The 22,771-nt window shown below is 64.0% G+C and overlaps 1 protein-coding gene across 2 annotated transcripts in view; it reads left to right on the forward strand.

Annotated features, from left to right (window-relative positions):
• The window catches only part of WNT7B (Wnt family member 7B), a 49,560-nt gene extending 30,466 nt beyond the window's left edge, over positions 1 to 19,094 (forward strand). For both annotated transcript variants that reach the window (XM_055329078.1, XM_055329076.1), the window contains exons 3-4: positions 10,511 to 10,782; positions 16,662 to 19,094. In XM_055329078.1, the coding sequence (XP_055185053.1) occupies positions 10,511 to 10,782; positions 16,662 to 17,141 (752 nt within the window). In that variant the 3' untranslated portion in view covers positions 17,142 to 19,094. The remainder of the gene's footprint in view (positions 1 to 10,510; positions 10,783 to 16,661) is intronic.
• The last annotated feature ends 3,677 nt before the right edge of the window (positions 19,095 to 22,771 follow it).

A 22,771-nucleotide genomic window follows, 5' to 3' on the forward strand; every position in this document is an offset into this window, starting at 1 on the left:
CATTGGTGCCCGGGGGGAAGGAGGGCAAGCTGACATGCGCCGTGAGTGTAAGACACGCAACAGGCTCTGGAGCCGTCCAAAGGCAAAGTCTTTTGTCCAAGCAAAATCTCTCTTAAATCATCTTCGCAACGAGCACATGCTGCAGGGGTCCCGTTTGGACATATTGGGCAAATAAACCATGTCGTGAAGATGAAGTCCACCTGGTTATTCTTGGTTCCCTTCAGTGACACACGTGGCGCCCGTGAGACTTCTTGAGTCAGCCTGGGCAGGCCGGGCGCGGACCCTTGAACCCAGATCTGACTCTGGCTCTGGCGGGACGGCGCAGGGTGAGGGCAGAGGGTCCTTCGCTGGCTGCTTCCTGGGGCAGCTGCTGGAGTGTACGGGCGACTGCCCTGGCGCTCCCTGGTGTTCGGCCTGCATGCACTGAGTGCCCGCTGTATGTGGGTCCTGAGGGCCGGGCGCCGGCGGGTGGAGTGAAGGCCACCAGCCCTGCTCTTGGAACCTCGTGCGCAGGGTGTCCTGGTCGCACACGGGACCTGGACACCGGCTCGTGCCCTCCCGCACCGGGGGCTGAGGCTGGGGCCAGGGCTCTGCCGGGACGTGGGGTCTCTCCTGGGGATGGGGGGCAGGAAAATCCTCCACTTCCTCAGCGCCCACACTGGGATTCTGCCCAAGGGTTCCAGGGCTCTGGGCTCTGGGCCTCTGAGTGTGGGTGGGCCTTCACCCTTGGCCTCTGAGAGCCAATGCCTGGCCGACCTCAGCTGGTCTCCAAGCCCCACTCCTCCTGCTTCCCTGCTGAGAGGATTGTTCCTTTCTTTCTTTCTTTTTTTTATTTTAAAGATTTTATTTATTTATTCATATGAAAGACACAGAGAGAGAGGCAGAGTGAGAAGCAGGCTCCATGCAGGGAGCCCAATGTGGGACTCTATCCCCGGTCTCCAGGATCACGGCCTGAGCCAAAGGCAGGCGCCAAACCACTGAGCCACCCAGGGATCCCTGGATCGTTCCTTTCTGCTGTGGCTGCAGCCCCCCGGAAGGCCAGCTGCGGGCGCACCCTTCCATAGAGCTCATCCAGGTTCTGCTGTCCGTGCACCATAGGTGGGAGACAGAGGCTCGGGGGTGGGTGTGGGGGGCTGATGACCCCCCCAAGGTCACAGACTGCTAGGGCCTAGGGATTTGAACCCAGCAGTCCAGCACTGTGTCCCGGCAGGACTCCGGTGCCTGGAGGCCATAGGATCATCTGGGGGATGAAGGGTTCTGATGCCACCAGGTTCCCACACAAGCAGTTGCTGATTTGCCACGAGCCAGGACAAGGGCACATTCACGAGGGCGGGCTGTGGGAGACTGACCTCCCCAACAAGAGGGGCTGCCAGAAGCCAGGGCTGCAGGAGAGGCTTTTCCAGGCTCCCCAGAGTTCCGGGGACGGGGGAAAGCTCCTGGAAGTCCATCCCAGCTGGGGACACAGAGCCTGAGGCTCAGGCTCATGCTGCCCCTCACCGTGTGGCCCTAAGCCAGGCTCTGCGCACTCTGGGCCTGGTGACCCTGTGCCCCAGGGGAGCACGGCCCACCGGGAGCCCCGCTGCGTGGCCTGTGAGGGCCTCACTGGGTCAGAACAAAGGCCTCAGGCGTTCGGGGGTGCCGGCGTGTTCGGACCTGGCGTGGCTTTTTCTAGTGCTGTGTTTATGACAAGAGCAGGAAAGAGCTTAGTGTGGAGACACTGACTCAGCCACAGGTGAGCTGGGGTGGGGGCTGGGGCAGGGCGGGCGGAGGAGAGGCAGAGAGACAGATGGGGACAGCGGGAAAGGGAGGCAGAGAACTCAAGAAAGAGGGACAGACAGAGGGACAGAGGACAACACACACACACACACACACACACAGGCACGCCCAGAGCACCCAGTCAGCCTTGGCGCACCCACGTGCACCTGTGCCAAGCCCAGGGTCTCAGCCGGTTCTGAGATGGGGGGTGAGAGCCGCCCACGTGCTTGGAGCCCCTGCTGCGAGCTGCCCCCCTGTGCTAACTCACTCATGTGCATGGGCCCCTGCGAGGAGGGCACTTCACTACCCCCCACCCCAGACAGGTGCAGACACAGGTGTGTTGGGGGGCAGCCTGCCCACCTGTCACAGGGCAGAACCTGCATCGGACCCCAGTGGTCCAGGCCAGGCCCCCAGGGGAACCACAGGCCAGGCTGGAGCAGGGGGAGGGGGCTGGCGGGCCGGGACTCTGGGCTTCTGACTCCTCATCACCACAAATAGGGATTTGGGACCTTGCCCGGCTTAGCAGCGTCTCTGAGGCTGCCTGGCCCCTGTCGTCCCTCCTGGCGCTGGAGCCCCCAAGCCTGAGCCGCGTGTGTGCTGGGGTACAGCTCAGGCGGGGAGTTACATGCCCCTGGCGGCTTGCTGGCCCCACCCTGGGTCCCTGAGCCTCTGCCCCCAGCTCCCGTGCCCCCTAAAACCCAGATGTGGGCACTGCACCTGCTTGCCTGGGTGACACCTGCGTGGCCTGGGGTGTCTCCTGGCCTCCCTCACCTCAGTCTCTCCACTCAGTGCTGAGTGTGGGGGGTGGTACTCTCGCACCTACTTCTGAGCTTGGGAGGGGCTGGGGGCTGCATGGGGCAGGAGTGGGGGCTCAGATGCACTCACCAGCCGGCAGCGTCCCACTGGCCAGGCCTCAGGCCTTCATCCCATGTCCCTGCTGGACCTCAGCCCGGCGCCCCTGTTCTGACCTGCTTCTCAGGGAGATCCAAAGCTCCCTGCTAAAGATGTTTGGAACCCACTGCACTGGCCTCACATGTTATGGGGGACACTGAGGCTCAGGGGAGTGAGGGGCCAGGGAGGGTCACCCAGGAGCCCTGGTTCCATCTGGGTTGGCCCCTGTGATGGTGATGAACATCCCCCTTGGGCGCCCAGCTTCCCCGGCCTCCCTTCTCCTGTACCCTGGGGCCCCCCAGCCTGTGGTTCTGAGGCAGCTCCCGAGTTCCCCCAAACCTGGTCCTCTGCCCCACTCTCCCAGTGACGACCCGCCAGCTGCCCAGGCCCCACGTCGGGAGACTTCCGGACACGTCTTTCCCTGAACCCCTAACCCAGCCCAACTGTTGATCTCGTTGCTTCCAGCCTCAAGACTGCGTCCCAAGCCCAGCCGTCCTCACCTCCACCTGGCAGGCCACCTGTGTTTCTTACCCAGATCCTGGTGCCCTGTGCTCACTGTGCCACCCACAGTCAGAGGAGGGGACTTTTCAATGTCCCCTGTCCTCCTCTTCTTAAAGTCCAGCCCCCTCCCATGGGCTCCCCAAGTCAATGCAGTGGGGCCCACTTCATGTTTGACCCTGTCTGGGGGGTCCGACCGCTCATGCCCATCCCGTTCCCTCCTGGAGGCCTTAGCATGGCAGTGCCCTCTGCCCACACACCGTTCCCTGCACCTGTGCATGGCTCGTGTCTCTCATCATGAGGGGTCTCCCCCTCCCTGGCCCGCTTCAGTCACCTGTCCTGCTGACCCTCCCTGGTTTTGACTGCGGCCTGCTGCCTATGCTCTCGGGGGGACCCCCTCCCAGCCGCTGGTGCCCCGGCTGGGTGCTCAGCCCTGAGCTGGGGCCTCACCCCTGGGGCTCTGGGGGTTTGGCCAGGAGGGCAGGCTGTGCTCGGTGTTGGGGCCAGACGGTAACACAGAGGAGGGCAGGGGCTGACGCCGGCCAGCCGGGATGGGAGGCAGGACAGTGCGCCTTCCCCGTCTGGCTGGTGGGGAACAGTCTGAGTGTGACTCTGGGGTCCTGGCTCAGATCCCAGCTCCATGGCTGGCCTGCAGTGTGACCTTGGGCCAGTCACCTGCCTCCTCTGAGCCCAGCATCCTAACTGTGAGTGTCTAAATAGAGGACAGGTCATGTGCAACCCCTAAAAACCACTAAGGGCTGTGTGTCTTCCTGACAGCTTGTGGGACCACAATCCATGTACCCCACAATTCATCAGTGTCAGTGTCCGATTCCGTGGTTTCTAGTCTCTTGATGGAATTGCATACCCATCGTCGCCTTCAGTTTTAGAACGTTTTCATCACCCCAAAAAGAAACCCTGCGCCCCTCGGCTATCATCTTCCAAGCCCCCAGCCTTTGGCAACACTAATCTGCTTCCTGTCCCCGAGGGATGGACCTGTTCTGGAAACTTCACGCCAGTGGGATCCTACACCAGATGGCCTTTGGCGACTGGCGTCTTTCACTCCGTGCTACAGCGTGTGTCCGTGTTTGAGTCCCTTCCATGGCTGGGGGTTCCTCCGTTTGGGGGTCAGCCCACCTCTTGGTTATCTGTTCGTTGCTGATGGACGCTGGAGCGTAGTTACGTAGAAGTTTCTGCGTGGACACACCTGTTCATTTCCCTCAGGGCTGCACCCTGTGGGGGGTTTCTGAGTCCTGTAGTGATTCTATGATTAACCCTTTGAGGAGCTGCCTATGTGTTTCCACAGGGGCTATGGCATTTGTCATCTGTCACCCCCCGGGGCCCCGACCCCGGCAGCGCATGAGGGTTCAGGTGTCCCTGTGTCCGCGCTGACACTATTGTCGTCTGTCTTATTTCATCCCCACCCCAGTTGGGGGTGGAGTGACATCTCACTGTGGGTCCTTGATGGCTCGTGATGTTGAGCATCTTCCGTGAGCTTACTGGTGTTTGTTTACCGTCCGGAGGAACGTCTTTTTGCATCCTCGGCCCATTTTTCATCGGTTATTTGCCTTTTTATTATTGAGTTATAGAGAATGCCGTATTTAAGGGGGGGCCGGTACAGGTTGGCAGAGGGGCAAGGGGAGGGAACTGAGCGGTGTTGGCCACAAGCACGGGACATGCGCGGAGGCACGCACTCGCTCACACTCACGGGAGCTATGGTGGTGTGCAAGCCCAGGTGTACGCCCGGGGCCACACATGTGTGCAGGTGGGCAGAGGTACACCCATGGAGATCCTGGTGTGGCGTATCACTTGTGGGGGGCAGGCCTGTCCCCGGAGCCCTCTGGCACGGCCACTTGGCTGTATCTGAGCATTATCTTCATTTGGCAGGTCGGGAGACCGAGGCACGAAGGGCCCCTTGACTGATCCGAGGTCTCCCAACTGGCCTGTTTGGGGGTCTAGACGTGAACTTGAGGTGTCAGGCTCTGACCTCTTCTCTGGGAGTGTGAGCTGCTCCCAGGTGGGGACAGAGAGGACGGCGCTGGATGGTCCTCAGCTTGGGGGGGGGCCCAGAGTCTCGGCTCGCGTTCCAAGAGTGATCCCAGTGCCGTCCACACCCTCCCTCCCAGACCTGCAGTTAATCAGGTCACCCTGAGCTCAGTTACGGCCTTCTAAACATGGAACGCCACACCCCGAAGTGGCAGCAGCTTTGAGTGGACAGAGGGGAACATCTGCGGCCTGGGGGCGGGGGTGGCTCGGCCCTCAGCTCTGCCTCGGGAGGGCGCCGGAGCTCAGGTCTGCCCCGCTCTGCTCAGGAGGCACGTCTGTCCCCTCCAGGAGCTGCTCCTAGAGATCCGCCTGGCCCCGAGTGTCCTCCCGTGGGTCAGGCGAGGGGCTGACAGGGTGGTCTAAGTCCTGCTGTCCTGGGCAGGCCCCTCACCCTGGGCGTCAAGGCATGGCTGGCATTGTGAGGGCATGAAGCGGGTGGGGAGCTGCATCTCCCCCCTCTCTGAGCCTGGTCCCCAGCAGGGTCCATGGGGGCCTGACTTTGAACAACCCATACAAAAGAAAGAATAGTGCTGGGTGGTCCCCGAGGGGGTGGTGGTGGCCCGGTGCCTCAGTTTACCCACAAGGCAGTGGTTTCTGAAGGTTCTACTGCTCTAGATATTTTGGATTTTTCTAGAATATGCATGGAGGGGGAAGCTGGGCAGGGCTGACAGGCTCTGGGACGGAGTGGAGTGATGTCCAGGCCTGTCCTGGAAGCCCTGGGCTTTACAGAGGGGGACACAGGCTCAGAGAGGGTGTGTGACTTGCCCGGAGCCACACAGCAGGTACGGCTCTCCTGCCTGTCTCACCCTGGGTGTCCCGCTATTCTCTCTGCTTTGTTGGAACTTTGGGCCTCGCAGGGCTTCTGGTTCTCGCCTTGACCTGCCGAGCAAGGAAATGGAAAGAAAAGCAGCCTGTCTCAGGGCCGGCGTGTGCAGAGACCCGCCTCCCCCGCCCCCCCGCCCGGGACTCATGAGGCTACGAGGCAAGGGGTGGGGGGTAGCCAATGTGAGGCCTGCTTGCTCCTAGAATTTTCCAGGGATCCTGCTGGATACTGCTGCTGGCTCCAGTGTCCGAGGGTGCAGATCCATGCAGACGTGGGCTCTGGATCTCAGGAGGGGCCTCTGGGCCTCCCGGGACTAAGGGGCACCCCTCCAGGACACCTGCTGGACCCAGAGACCACCCGTGCAGCCTCTACCCGGCTCCCCATCACCAGACACACCTGAAGCAGCTGCTGAGCTCTGATGGCCGCTGCCCCTGTCACCTGGAGCAAAGCACTTCCCGCCTTGAGGCTGGCTCCGTGTTCCCCTCCTTGAGATGGTCTGAGCGACTGGACTGATTTCAGAGGATGGCTGTGGAGATAAAGGAGGCAAAGCGTGTAAAGCGCCCAGCCCCTGACCTGTCTGAGTGCGGGACTTGCGGACAATGTGGGGGGCACGCAAAGTAATCAGACATGGGTCCTGCCCACCACACCTACAGCCTGAGGGCAAGGGCCTGGCAAGCGGCCAGAGGAGGGTGCCTCACGCTGACGGGGCTCCCGGGAGCAGGTGCGTCCCTGCTGCGTCCAGAGCGCGGGGTGGTGTAGACACGTGGACCTGGGCAGGTGTTCCGGGTAGCGGCGGGCCAGCGTCCACCTCAGGGGGGCCTCCTGCACTCAGGCACAGTGGCGTGTGCTGTGGGCAGCTGTATCTGCCCCCTGGGGGGGCCTGGCCCAGCTAGGCTGCAGGGGGTGGGGTAAGTGGGGATGGGTGGGGCCAGGCTTCAGGGGGCTTGAGGTCACCTCAGAGGCTTGGAACCACCAGCGGTCGCTGAGCAAGGACCACAGGTTGGAGGGGCTTTTCCTAAACCCAGCGCCCACTTGTTCTCCTCTGGAGGAGGATGCCAGGCGGCGCCCCTGGGGCTGGCCAGGAGGCCCCAGGCAGGACTGTGGGAGGGGACGGTCCCCAGGCCCCCAAACCGGCACAGGCTGCGAGCCTGCATCCAGGTCTGCAGAAGGGCTCAGTGGCCCCCACCCCAGGGGGCTGTCGTGTGAAGGACATGAGGTGTGTGTGGAGAGTGCAGGGACCGTGAAACCCCCTGTCCTAAGGCCTAACGTCACCTTCCGTGATTCTCGGCAAACTACCCCTGGCTCCCCGATCACCTCCGCCTTTGTCTTCACGGCGAGAGAGAGGGTTTGGCTCATTAAAACCAAATAAAAAAGGAATTAGTAGGAGTGGCAGCCCTGTGAGTAACTGATGAGTAACCCGGAGTCTGTGCCGGGCATGCGTACAAGCCGGGGGACGCCAGGAACTCGCACAGAGGGTGCAAGGGCGGCTTTCGAGAAACATCCTCCTAGCGCACGGGCGGGGGCACTGTGCCTCCCTGCCTGCCTGCCCGGGGGCTTCGGGACAGCAGGACGTGGGAGTTTGGGGCAGAGGCAGGTTGGGTGGCAGGTCCAGCGCCTCGGAGGGAACGCCCACAGCGTCCTAGCTGTGGGTCTTAGGACTTGTGGCTCCATTGGCCAGGCCTCTTGGTGTGATTGCACAACCTTTGAGGTTTCCACCCCACCTCTTGGGCCCCAAGCTTGTGACCTGCCCTCTGTGAGGCCCGCATCCACCTGCCAGCGGGTCGCTGAGCCCCAAGGTCCACAGGTTGTCCAAATGCGCATCTCCTCCCCAGGGGCGCCTGTTCGCCTCTCTTCTCCTGTCTCTTCTGCCCAAAGTCGCTTCGCTGCAGAGAGGCCACGCTGGACAGAAAGTACCATCTCCTTCAGGGGATGTCTCTGGCCGCCCACGACACTGACCCTGACCCCCAGATCTCGGCGGCCTCTTTCCTTATTACTCTCGAGCTCATCGCTCTGGAACCAGATCAGCAAACTGTTTCACACCTGCACCTTTGCTCCTGCCATGCCCACCGCCAGGAGGGCACGCACCCACTGCCCACAGCCACACGCCATGTGGACAGTCCCCATACACATGCCACATGCACACATGCTCACATACACCACACACGCACTCATACACACTCCCAGGGAGTTAACTCTAACTTCCTGTGAAGACTCACTTTACTTAAGGTGTCATCCCTTCCAGAAAGCCTTCCCTGACTAGCCCCCTCCTAGAGGCAGCTGGGGACATCCTTTGAGGTTCCATGGCCCCTGCGCCCCTTCTCGCAGAGCCCTGTGGTCACCTCCTTTCCTGGATCCCCCGACATAGTTGACCGCATGCCCTCCTGGCCTGTATGCCTCATGCGCCCGTGTTGGCAGGCCCCGCTGGGCTTGAGCAACACCAACAGCAGGGAGCTCTATAGCCCGAAGCCCTTCCCTTCAGATCGCCTTGGCCTAATCTAGAGCTGGGGAGGACGAGCCCCAGATTGTCCCTGTCTTTAACCCTATGTCTGCCTGGAAGCCCCCAACCGGCCCGACCGTGCAGAGGTTGGTGCCCCCTCCCCAAGGGGCAACTGTACCTGAGAGGTTTCTCCCAGAGCTGAGCCCCAGGCCATCGGCTGGCAGGTGCCGGGTGGCTGTGCACTGACCCCAGGCGGGGCAGGGGGCAGGTGCGGGCAGGGCCCAGAGAGGAGGCGAGGCTGGGCAGGAGGCCATGGCGGCCTGTGTCCTTTGCAGAGCCCGGTCTTGCTGGGGCAGAAGGAACGCCTGACACCAGACTCCCTGAGCTCTTGTCAGAGGAGGGACGTTTCCAGGAGGCTGGGGCCTTTCCTGGCGGCGGAGGTCAACCAAAGCCTCCTCTACACTGGCCTCCGAGACCAGCAAGTCCTACCCTGGTCCTCAGTCCAGGAGGGAGAGCCCCCCAGGGACAGAGGGAGAGCCCCCCAGTGGAACGGGAGGTTGTGGGTGAGTTCCCCCAGCAGACTGGCAGGTGAGCAAGTGGACCCCAGAGCATACACTAAGGCCACTCCCAGCAGGCATGCAGGTGGTGCCTCATGGATGCTCATGGAAGGGATATGGTTTGACCTTCAGCCCTCTCTCAGTCTGGGGCGATCACTCTAGCCCCAGTAACAGGGACAGCAGCCAGCCACACTGGGCGGCGTGTTGGGGCCTCCAGGTCACAGGTGTGGGGTCTGTCCCATCACAGGGACATCACTGAGCTCCATGCCCACAGTGCCACCTGCTGAGGACCACTCAGACCTGACTGTGGCCTGCCAGGAACCTCGGGGATTGTGGGCAAGAGAGGCCAGGCTGGGGTGAGGGGGTGCCCAGGAGAATCAGCCCTGGACCCATCCACCTAGGAGGCCAGGGGCCCCCATGGAGCCAGGAGGGCTGAGCAGCGGGGTATTGGGGTGGGCAGCATCACTCGCAGCAAGAGTCAGATCTGTGACTGAGGGAGGGGGCCAGCCAGGGTTGGCAGTCTGCAAAGCCTGCCTGGAAGAGGAGGCATTGAACCAGACTTGGAAGCTCGTAGGATTTGGGAAGGGAAGGAAGTTCCATTATGAAGACCACGAGACCCCCCAGGAGCGCAGGAGCAGCACCAGAAGGGAAGGGTGGCTGTTGGGAGCAGAGGATGGGAAGAGAGGGAGGGAAAGGCAGCTGGGCGGGGGACTGAGGGCCTTCCCTCCCCAGCTCAGGTGCCCACCTGTGCTCTGCACCCCCTGGCTGGGGATGGAGCATGAGGGAGCCGGGGAGGACTAGTGCCCAAGTCTCTAGGCAGCTGGCGGGGGGGCCTCTGCACTGGGCAGGGGTGCTGGAGGAGAGGAGGACATGAGGTGTGTGTGCAGAGTGCAGGGACCGTGAAACCCCCTCTCCTAAGGCCTAATGTCACCTTCCGTGACAGCTGGGGCCTGGTGATGACAGGGTGACAGTGGGTGGTGGTCAGACACTGGGAGGCCGCAGCAAAGAGCCTGGAGTTGGGGTGTTCTGAGCGGCGTGGGTTCTGCTGGTTCTGCTGATTCAGGGCAGGTGGGTGAGTGCCCTGCGGAGATGAGCACAAGAGGCTGTTCCCGCGGGGCAGTGCCCGGAGGCTGGCAGGGGCAAGGGAGCAGGAGTCAGGGGGGCAGAGGACAGGGGGGCAGGGGGCAGAGGAGCAGGGGGCTGGGGGCTGGGGGCAGAGGGCGGGGGGAGTAAAGTAAGGGGCAGGGGAGCAGAGGGCAGAGGGGCAAGGGGTGGGAGGAACAGGGCACACACCCACCTGCCCCCTCCCAGGGTTGGGGGCACTGCGCCTCTCCAGCCGTGTGCGGTGAGCGCCCTCTGTACACAGCAGGCAGCGTCCTCACCGCTGCCCATCGGCCAGCATCCGCATCCGTGGGCCCCGCGTTGGGGCGCCAGCGGCTCAGGGAGGGCCAGCGGCGAGGCCGGGGTCCCACCACAGGGCCTGACGGCGCCCCCTCTGCCCCGCAGGGAGCCGCGAGGCGGCCTTCACCTATGCCATCACCGCGGCCGGGGTGGCCCACGCCGTGACGGCCGCTTGCAGCCAGGGTAACCTGAGCAACTGCGGCTGTGACCGCGAGAAGCAAGGCTACTACAACCAGGCCGAGGGCTGGAAGTGGGGTGGCTGCTCCGCCGACGTGCGCTACGGCATCGACTTCTCCCGGCGCTTCGTGGACGCCCGTGAGATCAAGAAGAACGCGCGGCGCCTCATGAACCTGCACAACAACGAGGCCGGCAGGAAGGTAGGGTGGGCGCGGGGCGCGGGGCGCGGGATGCGGGCCGCAGGACGCGGGGCGCAGGGCGTGGTGGGGGGGTGGCCTGGCCTGGGCTCTCTCCCCGCCTGGAGCCTCTCCCAGGGCTCCCTGGGGGCCTGGACCCCAGAGATGTGTGGGGGCGCTGGGCACGGTGTCCCTCTGACGCTCCCGGCAGCCCTAGGACCTGGCCTGACCCTTCCCACTCCAGAGGCTGGGAGCAGGGAGGTGACACGCACGCGGCCCCCAGAAGCTGGGCCGCAGGGCTGAGACCAAGAGCGGGTGTGGGGTGTGGGGAAGGCCCCCGGGGCCACGTGTCCCCGCCCTGGGAGCAGACGGGTTGTACCAGCAGGCCCGGAAAGCTTCCTGGAGGAGGCGGCCTCTGGCTCCGAGTGCGCTGATGGACTGGAGGAAGGGGTATTCTCAGTGGGGTGGGAAGTGCCGGCCGGGGGGTTCCCAAGGAGCAGCCAGCGTCCCCTGGGGGGTGGGGCAGCGCCGCACTGGGGCAGATGTCGGGGCGAGCCCAGCCCCGCCTCGGGGAGATGAGGGCCCCAGATACTGGGCGGGGAGGCGCGGCCGCCGTGGCGGCAAGATGGCCCGAGATAGGGCGCCAGCCGAGCGGAACGCCTCTCCGGGCCTGGCTCCCCAGCCCGGGGGCCGCGCCCACGACCCCAGGGCCTGTGGGTCTCTGCAGGCGGGGGACACTCCTGCCTGCCCTCTGCCCCGGGGACCCAAGCCGAGGCCACCAGATGCTCACTCGGTCACTCGACAAATGCTCCTGGGGCCCGGGTTGTACCAGGTGTTGGCTGGGCTGGGAGCCCCGGTGGGAGCACCTGCTGGGCCGCACCCATGATGGGCGGGGGCTGGAGACCCCAGGGAGGGAGCAGGGGTTCTGGGGTGCTGCTGTCGGCGCAGAGCCTCGAAGGATGAGCGGGCGCCGACAGGAGCACAGGCCGAGGGAGTCGGCCCTTGGAGCCGGGGCGGGCTGCTTAAGGGGTCCGCACAGGCTGGCCCTGAGCGGGCCTTGAACGCCAGGCCAGGGCATCGACTTCATCCTCTGGATGCAGAGCAGTCAGTGGTTATTAAACTCTTGCCGAAGGAAGGAGTGGATGGCGGACGAGTAAAGGAAGGCCTGACGCAGCCTCCAAGGGGCTCACACACCGCGTGTAGGCGAGGCTCATTTCCCCAGAGGTGTGGGGAAGGCTCCCTGGAGGAGGAGGTGCGCCGAGGCCCTGGACGGAACCACTGCCTTTGAGCCTCTGTGGCGGCTGAGGTCCCGGGGGGGTGGGGCTCACGGTCTCCCTTTCACAGGAGAGGCCCCCAGAGGCCTGAGCTCCTGGAGGCATTGGTGGGGGAGCGTCCCGTGGGCAACAGAGATGTGGGGAGGGACCCTGTGAGCGGCGGGGGGACCAGCGCAGCAGGGGCAGGGCTGTGGGCAGGGCCTCAGGTCACATGTGTCGTGCAGGGAGGCCTCTGGCCCAGCTCAGGGTGGGTGGGCAGGCGGGGAGGCTGGCGCGCTGGATGGGCCTCTGGGCGACAGGTGTCATGGCAGGTCCCCGAGGCAGTGACGCTCGCTAGCGGCTTGAGGGCTGGGGGGCCTGAGTGTAGCAGGATCAGCACGTGGGCGTTTCTTTTTTTAAAAATTAATTTATTTTTTACATTTGTTTTTATTTAAGTTCGATTTGCCAACATACAGTGTAGCACGTCAAGTTTTGAACCGAGACGCTGTAAAGTGAGATAGCGAGTAGGGGAGCAGCCGGGGAGGGGGTCAGGGCCCATCAGGGCAGGGGGCTGTAGGGAAGGGCTGTACCCGGGTCTGAGGATGGGATTCTGGTGCTGGCACTGCCCCTGTCTGCGAGGCCCATTCCGAGCCTCCTCGCTCATGTGCATAGTGATGTACCTTGCACCCCCCCACCCCCTGTCCTCCAACAGCCCCCCGCTGTCCCCCCAGAGTCCTGGGGCACACATGTGGCCTGAGGCCTTGGCAGGGACCACTGGTGGTGGCAGCAGTGACCCTGGGGGGCAGGGGTCCTTCTGCCCCCAAAGGCACTGATCATGGTGGTTGGTGTGGGCTGGAGGGCCCGGCTTTTGAGGTTTCTGGAAGAACTGAGTCCAGATCCTCACCAGGCACCTGGGTGCTGGGAGCCCTGGTCCCTATCATAGTTGGTCCAGGCCCCCCTGCCCCTCCAGGATCCCAGAGTTCAGTAAGTTGAGTGGGAAGCCAGCCCCCTGGTGCCACAGGAAGTCTCACAGCCTGGATGGCTCAAAGCCCCAGAGATTTATTCTCATAGCTCTGGGGCCAGAAGCCCTAGATCCAGGTGTCAGCAGGGCCGGGCTCCCTCTGATGCTCCAGGGAAGCACCCTGCCGGCCTCATGGGGGCTCCAGGGGCTCCCCGGCTTGTGTGTGGCCTCAGCATCCTGTCTGCCTCCACCTGTACAAGGTCTCCACTTCTGAGTGATTTCTCCTCTGTTCCTCACAAGGACATGTGTCCTTGGGGTTAGGACACCCTGGGGCCCAGGATGACCTCATCTCGAGCCTCAGATACTCCTGCAAAGACCTATTTTCAGATGAGGTCACATCCTGAGGTTCCGAATGGGGAGACACTGTTCAGCCCACCACATGCCCGGTGGGCCAGGGTCAGATGGGCTGAGCAGGAGACCCGCTCACACCGGCTTCTGAGAGATCGAGGCCTTGGCCTTGCTGGCCAGCCCTGCTGTGGGCAGCGTGGCCTTTACGGAGCTGCTGTCCTGCTGTGTGGGCCTGAGTGGAGGGGCGAGAGCAGCAGGCACGGAAGGAGACGACGTCTGAGCAGATCTTCCTATGGACCAACCCCGTAAGGCAGGAGCCTGCCCAGCTGGGAAGGCCTGGGCTGTGGTTGACATGGCTCTGGGCTCCTCTTGCGGGGGATGGAGGTCTCAAACCGTCGCTGATGTGGGCCCCGAGCATCGGGAGCTAGGGCAGGACCCCCGTCAGGTGGGCACAGGCCCCACCTGATATCTAGTCTCCAGCCTGGTCCTGCCCTAGGGAGCACATCATCCCCATTGTCCCAGTGAGCACCCAGGGTCCGAGGAGGGGTCACTTGTGCAAAGTCCTCAGCTAAGAAGCCGCTGGCCCCCTGGGCCCCCACGGCCCGGGTGCTTCACCTGATGCCCACTCCCATCTCACACTGCGGCCGGGGTGAGAGGGTTGAGCCAGCGTGGGCCTCACCCCCCAGGGCCCCACACACCCATGGAGGGCCAGGCTACCACCCAGAAATAAGGGTGTGAGGCGGGCCATGGCACAGGGTGTGCACCACCACCCTCCGTGGCCCGAGGCTGCTGCCCGAGTGGGGTGTGAAGTGCCCTCTGTGGGTGCCAGGATGCCGTGACCCCCCAGCCTGGCCGGCAACTGAGCACTGTTCTCAGGGCACGGACCACGTTCTTATTCCAGAAAGAACGCCAGGTTGGCCTTTCCCTGGAGGCCCCATCCCACCCCCACACGACCTGGGTCGGGGGGAAACGAAGGCCCCACTCCTCTGGGCGAGGCCGGGTCACTCTGCACCCTCCCAGGTGGTCTCCTGGGGCAGCAGGGCTGGCGCCACCATTGCTGTCACTCTTATCTCGAGGGCGCTGGAGACGGAAACGGCACATTCTTGAATCCTGTGATCACTTCCCAGGAGAGGCTCAGGCCCAGGGGGACCCAGCCAAGCGAGGATGCGGCTCCTTGCTCTGCAGACAGCTGCCCAATCGGCTTCACCTGCCGGCTGTCCCGGGCCTGGCTGTGCGGGGTCTGGTTGTGCCTGGGTGGGTGGGCAGGAGGCAGGTGGTGGGGGCGCGGGGACCACCCGGCCTGGACAGCCCAGGCGGGTCTCAGGCCATCATGGCCCGTCTGAGCCAGCAGCCTGGGGTAGGGTGCTCTGTCCCCACGTGGGGACTCTGAGAGGGGCATCCCTCTGGTTAGCTCTCGGCCTGAGGGGTGGGCAAGGCAGGCAGTGTGGCCGGGGCGAGAGAAGCTTCCTGAAGGGGCTGTTGGTGGGGGAGGGTCTTGCTGGCGATGGGGGAGGGTGAAGCAAAATGAACGTGGGGTACGGGGGAGGGAGGAGCAAGAGAGGTCTGACCCTGATGGACAGGACTGCGGGGAGAGCGGCAGGAGGCTTTCCCTTGGAGGGAGGCCCCACCCTTCACCTAGACCCCCCCACCCCAGAGTGGGCTTCTGGTCCATGCTCCCCACCCAGACACCCCTGTAATTCCAGCTCGGAATGTTCCTTCCTAGGGGTGCTGGGGCCCTCCCCAGCTCGGCCCTCCCCTGGTGGGCCACCAGCCTCCCCCTCCTCCTCCCCATCCCCATCCCAGCCTCCCGGGTCTCCCCACCTGCCCCAGGACATCACCTACAGGACGCTGGAGCAGAGAATCCCAGCCAGCCCCCACATCCAGGACACCCGACTGAGCCCACCAGCACCCACATGATGCTCAGGTGGGCTGCACCTGTCCTCTGCAGACCTTGCTTGCCCTGGACCCTCCGGGAACACCCTCCTCTCTGCCTCATGAACTCCACCTTCTCCATCCACACCCCATGCAGGCACCCCTCTTCCAGGAAGCCCCCATCCCATGGCAGGGGCGACCCCCAGGGCCCCCACACTTGCTGGTGTGCATGGGCTTCCCCTTCTGTTCCCCGTGCTAGGCTGTGGGTCCCCGAGGTCCTTGCTGAGGACCAGAGCCCCACGCGGCCAGGGGGAGGTTCCTTTCATTCATTCACTCTTCATCCATTCATTCATTGTGGGGCTGCTAGTCCGGGCTGAGCTGGGGTTCTGGCCCAGGGGGCAGGGGGTGGCCGAGATCCCCCAGGGCTGGACACCCCAAGTGAGGCCAGCGGAGCCCGGACAGCTGACAAATGGCCCTTCCGCAGCCGTGGGGCGGCAGCTAATGATTCCCCATCTTTAATCAGACTGGCTGGCAGGGCTCTTTCGATCCAGGTAAATGAGTACCTGGGGTCAGGGCTGGCTCTGGGAATCGGCCTTCCGGGAGCATGGAGGGAGGCCCAAGGAAAACACTCGGCTGCACCCATGGCGGGCCCTCGGGGAGCTGGGGAGAAAGAACAACAGTGTCGGGGGCCGGCTTCCCAGCAGGTGGCACACCTGGGCCTCGCTGACCCGTGCCCTCAGCCCCTGCTCGTCCACCCCCTCTGTCCTTCTGCAGACACGCACAGAGCTCCGTGCAAACCCCAGGGTTTCACTGAAGAGCCATTTATTAAGCACCAGCTACATGCCAGGCCCCACCCCAGGCACGAGGGCAGGGGGTACAGATATGGAGAGGAGGAGATCTGCAATTAGTAAGCACCCACTGTTGCCAGGCCTGGATCACCGTCCGGCCCCTCCTCCCCACCTGGCTGGTGCAGCACCAGCTTCGCCATGTGCTGCCCTGTGAGCTGCAGCACGCCGGGGCTCCCCAGCCTCAGCCTCCCCTTCAGTGCATCGACGGGAAGGGTTCTGAGAATTTAGTGAACCAGGTTTGGTAAACATGTGCTGTGATCTGCCAAGTTCTGGACATTCTCACCGGACCCTCACAGGGTCCTCTGCAGTAGGGACCTGTGGTCAGCAGCCTTGTTACACGGAGGAGACGGAGGCTCAGGAAGGGGAGGCACTCAGTGTGGCCTGGCAGCTGGAAGTCGGGGAGCCAGCTCCGGGCCAGGTGGAGGCTAGGGCAGGTGGGGGCCGCCCAGGCACCCTGAGCTCCTGCCCTGTCCCTGCAGGTCCTGGAGAGGTAGGGGTGGGGCACCCAGATGGGGGGTCTGCACACCCTGAACCCTGCTGCCCGCAGGTCCTGGAGGGATGGGAGTGGGGCATCCAGGTGGGAGATGGGGGTCTGCACACCCTGAACCCTGCCGCCCGCAGGTCCTGGAGGAGCGCATGAAGCTGGAGTGCAAGTGCCATGGCGTGTCAGGCTCGTGCACCACCAAGACGTGCTGGACCACGCTGCCCAAGTTCCGCGAGGTGGGCCACATGCTCAAGGAGAAGTACAACGCGGCGGTGCAGGTGGAGGTGGTGCGGGCCAGCCGCCTGCGGCAGCCCACCTTCCTGCGCATCAAGCAGCTGCGCAGCTACCAGAAGCCCATGGAGACGGACCTGGTGTACATCGAGAAGTCGCCCAACTACTGCGAGGAGGACGCGGCCACGGGCAGCGTGGGCACGCAGGGCCGCCTGTGCAACCGCACGTCGCCGGGCGCGGATGGCTGTGACACCATGTGCTGCGGCCGAGGCTACAACACGCACCAGTACACCAAGGTGTGGCAGTGCAACTGCAAGTTCCACTGGTGCTGCTTCGTCAAGTGTAACACCTGCAGCGAGCGCACCGAGGTCTTCACCTGCAAGTGAGCGCCCTGCTCGGCTCGGCACACCGCTCAGGGTGCCCCCTCGCTGGCCCCCCGCCCCCCGGGGCTCCCTCCCACCCTTCTTTCTCATCGTCGCTTCCCCAGGCAGAGCTGTCCCCGAGACCCGGCCAGCCGAGAGGGCGACGCCGATGGCACTGCTGTCCTTTGGGGCCCAGTGAGTTCTGTTCTTTTCTCCGGGGAAGTGAACCCTCCTGGAAAGCCAAGTGGCGAGACTCCGAGCATCCCCATCCCCCACCTGGTGGCACCAACGGCCCGAGGGACCTGGAAATGCCAAGCCAGCCGACCCCACGCGGGACTGTTTCTCCGGCCGTGGCAGCCGCCGGGACTCGGGTGGTCTGGGAGGATGTTGACAAGGTTTATTTATGTTCTCTTAGTATCGGAAAATAATTCTTAGCACTAAGGCATAGCCAGTCCTGACTGTACTCCGTGTTAGTGCACCCCGTGGTCCTCTGCTTCCTGTCCCTGCGTCTGACCCGAGGGAGCAGCCCTGTGCACAGCACCCTCTGGCCCTGCCCCTGAGAGGGCCTCCGAGGAGAGCCATGGACAGGGACTCTTCTTTCTGAAAACCCTATCAAATCCAAATGTCACCCACGTCAGGTTCCAGGAGTGCCCTGTCTCCTAAGGCTGTCACCCTCCCCGCACCCCCGCCAGCCTGGTGCCCTCAGTTTACAGAGCCCACTCCCAGCCCGGAGCCAGCCAGAGCCCTAGGACAGCTCTGTGCTGACAGTGGGCTGTCAGTGGGGGCGGCTCAGGGGTGGGTGTCCACCCGCACCAAGGCCTGGGATGGCTCGAGATTCAGCCAGAGACCCCGAAGTTATGAGCAGAGGCTCCTGCCTTGGCTCAGACATCCTGACCTCCTGGCCAGGGCTCCTGACCCTGGAAGACATGCTCTGGGGACACCCATGGTGGTGTGAGACTGTGCCCATGTTTTGAAGAATCTGGCTGTGCCCCTCCTCCCCTGCTGCCAGCTGCACGGGGAGCCTGCACCCCCAGAGGCGCCTGCCGGGGTTTCTCTAGTGGCCTCCCTGTCCAGGCCTGTTCCTTTGGCCCTGACTCTAGTGCTGAGAAGGCTGGATCCAGGGTGTCACTCGGCCAGGGCCCCGCCTGCTGTCCCAGCAGGTGTCTGCCCCCCAGGCACCTCCCCCAGGTGAACACCACCCCCCTGAGAACATCCCCACCCTCCCTTGGGGAGTCTGAGGCATAAGGAGGTGACTTGCCAGCAAGGATGATGTGCCACCGGCTTCTGGTGTGCCTTCCACTGCTTGTGGGCCCCTCCCACCCCGCCCTGCATTTCGGGTATTTTCTTGCAGAAACCTGTGGAAATGTGTCCTCAGGCAGCTGACAAGCCAGGTGGGCTAGACTTTAGCCTGGGGTGAGTGATACCATCTGGGCCCTGGCCCTGGCATCTACCCCGCGTGCCCCCGATGATGCCAGGATGCTCCACCAGCTGCTGTTCCAGGCACTTCCAGGCCACCGTGAAGGTCCCGCCCCCGGCCCCGCGTCCCCGGGTCCCCGGACACTCCCGAGTCCACAGGCCCGGTACCCTCTGCTAAGGAACCTGGTTAACTTATATTGTTATATAGCGTTGAAGTGTCTATCGTGTCTTTTAAATTATTGTGACCTACACTGGGTACTGGAGGGAGGGGACAGCCCCGTGCGGTCCCCCGAGCCAGGCTCCTCCTTCTGCTTGAAACGGACTCTTGGGGCCCCTGATGCCATCGAATCAAGCGCACTGTCCAGGCGCCTCCGCCGAGACCCTCCTCCTTCTTCCCTTGGGCGAAGGGGGGGTCAGCGCTGCCCGGGTGGGCCGGCGGCGGTCGGGACACTGCGTGTCCCTGGAGCGCTCCCACCCCGGGAGAGCTGGGGGGTTTCCGATGCGCTGTGTCCCGCCTTCCCTGGAGGGGAGTGCCCGGCTCCAATAAAGCTGGAATCAGAAGCGAGTGTGTGTGGAGCCTGCGCGACGCCCCTGCGGTTCTTCCCTCTGGGGGTGGGGATGTTGGTGCTGTGCAGTGAGGACGAGCCCTGAGCCCCAAGCCCCCTTGGCCCCCCAGCCCCCTGCCTTCCCTACCTCCTGCAGGCTATGCAGGCACCATGCGCATGGACCTCCGTCCTCACACCTCGCCCAGGTCCCAAGTGATGCCTTGAGTCATACAAGTGTCCAGGCACCTTTAGGGCCACCACACCCAGCAAGGGCCACTGGTGGTGGCTGGACGCACACCCTGAGGGCTCTCTGGACAGGCTGGGCTCAGGGCATGGGGACAGGAGGCCATGGCTGTGGTGCCAGAGCCAGCTCATGGGGCTGGGTGGGGCCTGTTCTTAGGAGAACAGGGCCTTGGCGGGGAGGACCCGCAGCCAGGAGGCTCTGGTCCCATCCGTCACCTTCTGTGTCTCTCTTCTGCTTCTGACCCCAGCTGGTCTCCAGATCCCTGTGGGTCTGGTGGGCTTTTGCCCAGGTGCCCCCCTTGGGGTGCCCCTGGCCCTCTCCAGGCGTGGGAAGGCAGCCCGAGGCCCCTGGGAGCCGGGCAGCCTCCGGCTGTCCATCAGGCCTTGCTGCTTCTCCCTAGAGGCCCGGGTGCCACCAGCCCTCCGCACTTGTGGTAACCGTGTGAGCACAGGAGGATGAATGGCATTCCTGCTGAGGGCCGGAAGGCATGTGGCGGGGCCGGTTTGGCCACTGCCCGCTGTCCCGGCAGCCTGGCATCGGGTGCTGATCAAACAAGCCCCTGTCCACACTGTGCCCGCCGGGGCACCCACGGAGCCTGGCCCCGGACCCAGATCCTGCTGGAGGGGCCACCAGGTGGGCTTTTGGAGGAGGATGTGTCCCTGTAGGGTGTGGAGATGGGGAGACGGATGCAAAAAGTCCTGACGTTGGAGTCCAGGCCCATCCCGTCTTACACTCAGGCCTGGACAAAATCTGGGGTGGCCCTACCAAATATCTGGCCTCAGTTTCCCTCTCTGAGAGCAGGAGGTGGCCTGGGCCAGCACTTGGTGGTTAGTGGGGCCTGTGGGGCCCAGGCCTGGGTTGGGCCATTTGGCAGGAGGCCCCGGTTCCCTGCGAGACGGTAAGCAAATCCGCGGTGGTGGCTGCAGCGGGACGCCGGGGTCCAGCTACTCCCACGGGCCAGGAATGAGGAAGGAGCTCCAAGAATGCCATGGCCCCGGTGCCCAGACTGTACTTACCTCTTGGCCATGGTTCAACCCCGGCCCCGGCCTCCCAGGGCCGCCCGGCACATCCTCCGAGGGGCCCTGCCCGAGGCGTGGAGCCCACACCGCCCAGCCTGCCTGGGGGCCCACCTGACCCCCCGCCCTGGGCTCCGCCTCTGAGGCTAAGATTTCAGGAGCATCCCCGGGAGCCTCCACCCCCCAAGTGGCTCATTCCCACCCGGGCACCCACCCCCCTCGGCTCTGGCCGCCCTGCCCCGAGCTGCTCCCCCGCCCCCGGCATGCCAGGCGCCGCCCTGCCTTTCCACCTTTGCCAGGGATGCTCCTTCTCCAGACTCGCCTGCCCGCGGTGCTCCAGGAGGCAGGCAGCGGGCAGGGGCCGCCTGTGGGAGACGACCACCCATCCGTCCGCTTCTCGCTCGCCTGCTTGTTCCGCGGCGCTGGAGGCTAGGCCTCCTCTGAGCTGGGCCCTGGTGGCTCACGCCTGGCCTTGACCTCCAGGGCCCTGGCTCTGCACTTGGCTCTCCTGCCCTGAGACAGCCTGACAGCCCAGAGGTGGCTTTGGGCAGGTGCTTCCTCTCTGGAGCGGGTCTAGGGGAGCAAGCGGCGCCCGCCAGGCCTGCCTCCCTCTTTCTGCGTGGCCTGCCCACACTTTGCTCACGAGCTGAGCTTTAGCACCAGGACCATCTCCCCCAACCTGCCGCCCCCTCCCCAAGGCTGCCCTGGTTGTAAACCCAGTGCTGCTGTCTGTGGTCAGAGCTCACGGGGTCCTGTGGCCCCGGAAGCTAGAAGTTCATTCCTTGGTGTGGCCTTCAGAGTCCCTCCTCATCCTCTTCATTTCCTGCAGCCCATCTGCACCCTGCTCACCTGGACCCTGCCCTGAGCCCCCACCCTGCTCACCCGGCCCCTGCCCCGCCCAGCGTCTGCTCCAGCAGTGCCCTCAGGCAGGAAGGCCTTTCTGCTACCATCTCCCTTGCCCACACCCCTCCTGCCCATAGTACTCACCTTCCCAGCAAGCTTGCTGGGGTCCTGCTCTCTCCTTCACCCCCTTCCCCTGCCCCCCACCACACACACACACACCAGCTTTTACCTTGACAGAGATGGGTGTCACTGCTGATTGTCCTTGCACCCTGGCCGGCCCAGGGGCCTGAAAGGTGAGAGGTTCCATGGAACACAGAACACCCCACCACCACCTGTCATTGTAGACACAGGGTCTGGTTCACAAGTATTCATAACACCCCTTCCCTACATGGGTCAGCGCTGGCTCTACTTTGCAGATGGGAAAACCCAGGCATAGAGAACAAAGTGGTCTGCCCAAGGTCACACAGCCCAGAGTCAGAATCAGGATTTGAACTCCTGTCCTCTAGGGTCTTCCTTCTACCCTACTCACATACCTCCTCCCACGAGGGGAAACTGAGGCCCTGAGATCTCGCCCGAGGGTGTATAGAGGCAAACGGGAAGGGAATGGTTGAGGCAAGTCCTGGGGAGGAGGCAATAGCAATGCTCTCTTCACCGAGGAGGGAACAGGAAAGGGCAGGTTGAAGGCAGCAGGCAGGTCTGGGTTAGACATCTGGGTGAACTTCACAAATCCCACAGCAGGGAGGCGGGGGGGGGGGCTGGGGAAGGGAAGCGAGTGGAGGCTGGAGCTCCTTGCGCTTGGGCAAACCGGACAAGTGTGAGTTCCCTGGAGTGGAGCAGCAGCCTGGAACAGGGCTGCCAGGAGCCAGGAAGTTCAGCTGGATGGCAGCCTGGAGCTCGCCTACTGCTGGCCTGGCCCCTTTCCCTCCTCTGGGTCTGAGCAGCGCCCACCTTCCTTCTCGGGATGCCACCTGCCCACCCATCATGTCCTTGGCCTTGCAGGGCCCAGGGACTCAGCAGTCTGGCCTGTGAGTCCCAGGCCCTTGTGGGTCCAGGACGCCCGAGAGGGCTGCAGGCTTGGCAGTCATCACAGTGCCCAGCAGAGGCCTGGGGGGTGGGCAGGTGGTTGGCGAAGTCACCGGGGCCCAGGGCTCATGGATGGCCTGCCCCAGGCAAGCACTGCTCCCAGGATCCCAGGGATGAGCCGCACCCCGGCCCAAGCTGCCTGGCCAGCTCCCCCGCCTGGCCCTTCGCCTTATGATCTGGGCCTTGCGCCTTTCTGGACGTAGCTGGAATGCTACAGCCATCTGGGACGATGTAGAAAAGAAAGCCCTCACGGCCTTGCAGGGAAGCAGCCCAGATGCTGGCTGAGGAGGTCCAGCATCAGGGGTCTGCTTACTTGCCTGCAGGCAGAGGCCAGTGGCTGGCGGGGCAGGACTGGGACCCTCCAGATGCTGGACACAGGTGGCCTTCCTGGGGCTTCTGGTGTCCTGTGGGTGGCCAGCCCATCCACCTCAAGGCCTGAGAGTAGTCCTTCCAGGACTGAGCCAGTGGGGGGCCAGGGCTGGCACTTGTGAGCAGGACACCTGGGGA

The sequence above is a fragment of the Nyctereutes procyonoides genome, unplaced genomic scaffold (genome assembly GCF_905146905.1).
Source record: "Nyctereutes procyonoides isolate TBG_1078 unplaced genomic scaffold, NYPRO_anot_genome, whole genome shotgun sequence".
NCBI lineage: Eukaryota > Metazoa > Chordata > Mammalia > Carnivora > Canidae > Nyctereutes > Nyctereutes procyonoides.